The sequence below is a fragment of the Morone saxatilis genome, unplaced genomic scaffold (assembly GCF_004916995.1).
Source record: "Morone saxatilis isolate NCDOM2014 unplaced genomic scaffold, NCSU_SB_2.0 Contig22, whole genome shotgun sequence".
In the NCBI taxonomy this organism is placed as follows: domain Eukaryota; kingdom Metazoa; phylum Chordata; class Actinopteri; family Moronidae; genus Morone; species Morone saxatilis.
In genome coordinates, this window is record NW_023339785.1 from 2,050,437 (window position 1) to 2,052,801 (window position 2,365).

A 2,365-nucleotide genomic window follows, 5' to 3' on the forward strand; every position below is an offset into this window, starting at 1 on the left:
TATCTATTTATCTATCTATCTATAATATGCTTGATATGCTTTGCAGAGCAAATCAAGACACTTCTTCACATTGCTGGAAAAATTATATGAAATATAAATTAGCTCCATCTTGACCACAGTAATGTGACAGCTAATCTCTGTCATACCTTTTGTACTTTTAGTTATGTAAACATTGAATGCAGAACATTTTACATGAATATGTCTGCATATATCTTTATATCGTATTGTTTTTATCTATAACAGTGCATTATATTGTATGAGCTCACAGAATGAGTGCTTTGTGTATGAGTATCATCAGAGTAAAACGGGTCAAAATCCGTACTCCGGCTTAATTTAACAACTTCTGGTTACTACCAGTTTTCCTTCTGAAAACTAAAAAAAAAAAAAAAAAAAAAAAGAAAGAAAGAAAGAAAAATTGACATAAAGGAAACACAATTCCTTTAGTCAGATCACCTGAAATCTGACTTTTTCTTTTACTACAAGGAAATACATCAAAATAAAGGCACGCAAGACCGTCCTTTTCACCATTTTTTTCAGTTTATTGTTGGCATATTGGTGTGTTTGTAACGTGTGAGAAAGTAATGTGTGTATACTGGATGCCACCGCATTGTGTACAACACCTTTTGCATTTGGTCATGTTTTTGTTCTTTATAAATGGACCCTTAACGTTTTGGTTACAATGACACATAATTACCATGGATTTTAACCTAAATTATTACCTCCTTTTTATTTATAGACATGATCTTTATCGATATCCAAAAGTGGAGAGAGAAAAAAATTAAATAATGTCAAACAATGAGAACTTGAGTTTTACATCTGCTAAGGCTGTTCTGTCTCTCTTTACGTCTCCCCAATGGGAAAAACAAAAAGCCTTCTTCAGGGGCACTTAAATAAGAGTCAAACCTCTGAATCAGAATGTGGAACCCAGCAAACGGATGGCACGCCTTCAGAACAAGTAGATATAGATAGATTTATATATAGAGTTTTATATTCAGCTTGAAACTTTTTAAAAGAGTACAGTAAACACTTCTCACACATGATAGAAACTACTTGATCCCTCAGAATCAGAAAATTGCGGGCAAAACACTGTCTAAGCCCACGATAAGGTGAACCGACCAAACCCAAAGTCGAACAAAAAGAACAAAAACTGAAAAAACAAAATAAAACAGAAAAATTAAAAAATATCCTGCCCACAATCTTTTCTTACAAAGTTTGAAGTAGATCGGAATAGAGACACCTGACCACACAAACAGAATAGAAAAATCTAAAACAGTGGTATTGCATTTTGAAATGCACAAAGATTCTCCTGTACAATTTGGCGTCTCTCTGCGAGTACAAACGCCTAAAGGGCTCAGTGGCGGTTCCTCCAGGTGGCTCTCCATTTGTCTTTCAGTACACATATATAGTCTGCGTCAGGTTTAATTTCCTCAGAGATGTATACATCAGTGCTGTAAACAGGCACACGCAGATTGGAAAAAGGGCGAGAGATCAGTGTCCAGTTTCATCTCTCTGTCGCTAGTGTTCTTCCTCCTCCTCTTGTTAGTTTCTCAGTCCTGCTGAGACAATGGGGTCCCTTCCGGTAAGGCTATCCATCTACCTGCCTGCACTCATCTCCCAACCCCCCCACGCTCTCCTAATCCCAAGAGTGGGGTGTCTCCAAAGCCCGGCAGTGCTCCAAGGAATTCCAGAAAGCTCCTCGAGGGGGTCATTCCTCAGTTTTGCGTGTAGTTGGGTGTGTTTTAATTTTGAATTTCAGGCTGGGTGAGGAGGGAAGAGGGCAGGGAGGGCAATAAAGGTTAAAAACTTGATGCTTCTTTTTTTGTTTTTATAGCCTTGGTTGTCGAGGAGTGATTGTGCAAAGTCACGCAGTCTCTGGTATGTCCACGCGGAAGGAGCTAGCAAACCCTTTTCCTCGCTGCAGAGAAAAACAAAAAAAGCATAGTTAGCCGTGTTTGTGTGTAAGTGTAGACGGAGGGTGTCAAGTTTTTCTGAGAAGGAAGACAAAAAAGAAGGAAAAACAGCACTTAAATGGCCTCATTCACATGGAATTAGAGAGTTCACACATGCACAAGAAGGGGTAGGAAGTCTCACATCCCTCAGCTTGGCCGCTTTAATTCACTCTTGTGAAATGGCTCATGGATAATGGTTCATGGATAATATGTTAATATGTTAAGGGGGGGTTATGGGAATGCATGGGGGCCAGGCCTGCACTTCCCCGGGACAAAAGAAGTCCTCTGTGTATCACGGGCTGATTGATCAATTCAGGGGAGCCTTCAGCCTCCTCCCGTTATCATCATTCGTATCCCTTCCTCCACTCCCCTCCTTCTTCCCCACTCAGCCTCTCTCCTAACCCCCCCCGCCAAAA

The 2,365-nt window shown here is 40.0% G+C and overlaps 1 protein-coding gene across 3 annotated transcripts in view; it reads right to left on the reverse strand.

The window, feature by feature from the left end:
- Positions 1–530: 530 nt before the first annotated feature.
- The window catches only part of pcdh10b (protocadherin 10b), an 18,084-nt gene continuing 16,249 nt past the window's right edge, over positions 531–2,365 (reverse strand). For all 3 annotated transcript variants that reach the window (XM_035669920.1, XM_035669921.1, XM_035669919.1), the window contains exon 5: positions 531–1,915. In XM_035669920.1, the coding sequence (XP_035525813.1) occupies positions 1,896–1,915 (20 nt within the window). In that variant the 3' untranslated portion in view covers positions 531–1,895. The remainder of the gene's footprint in view (positions 1,916–2,365) is intronic.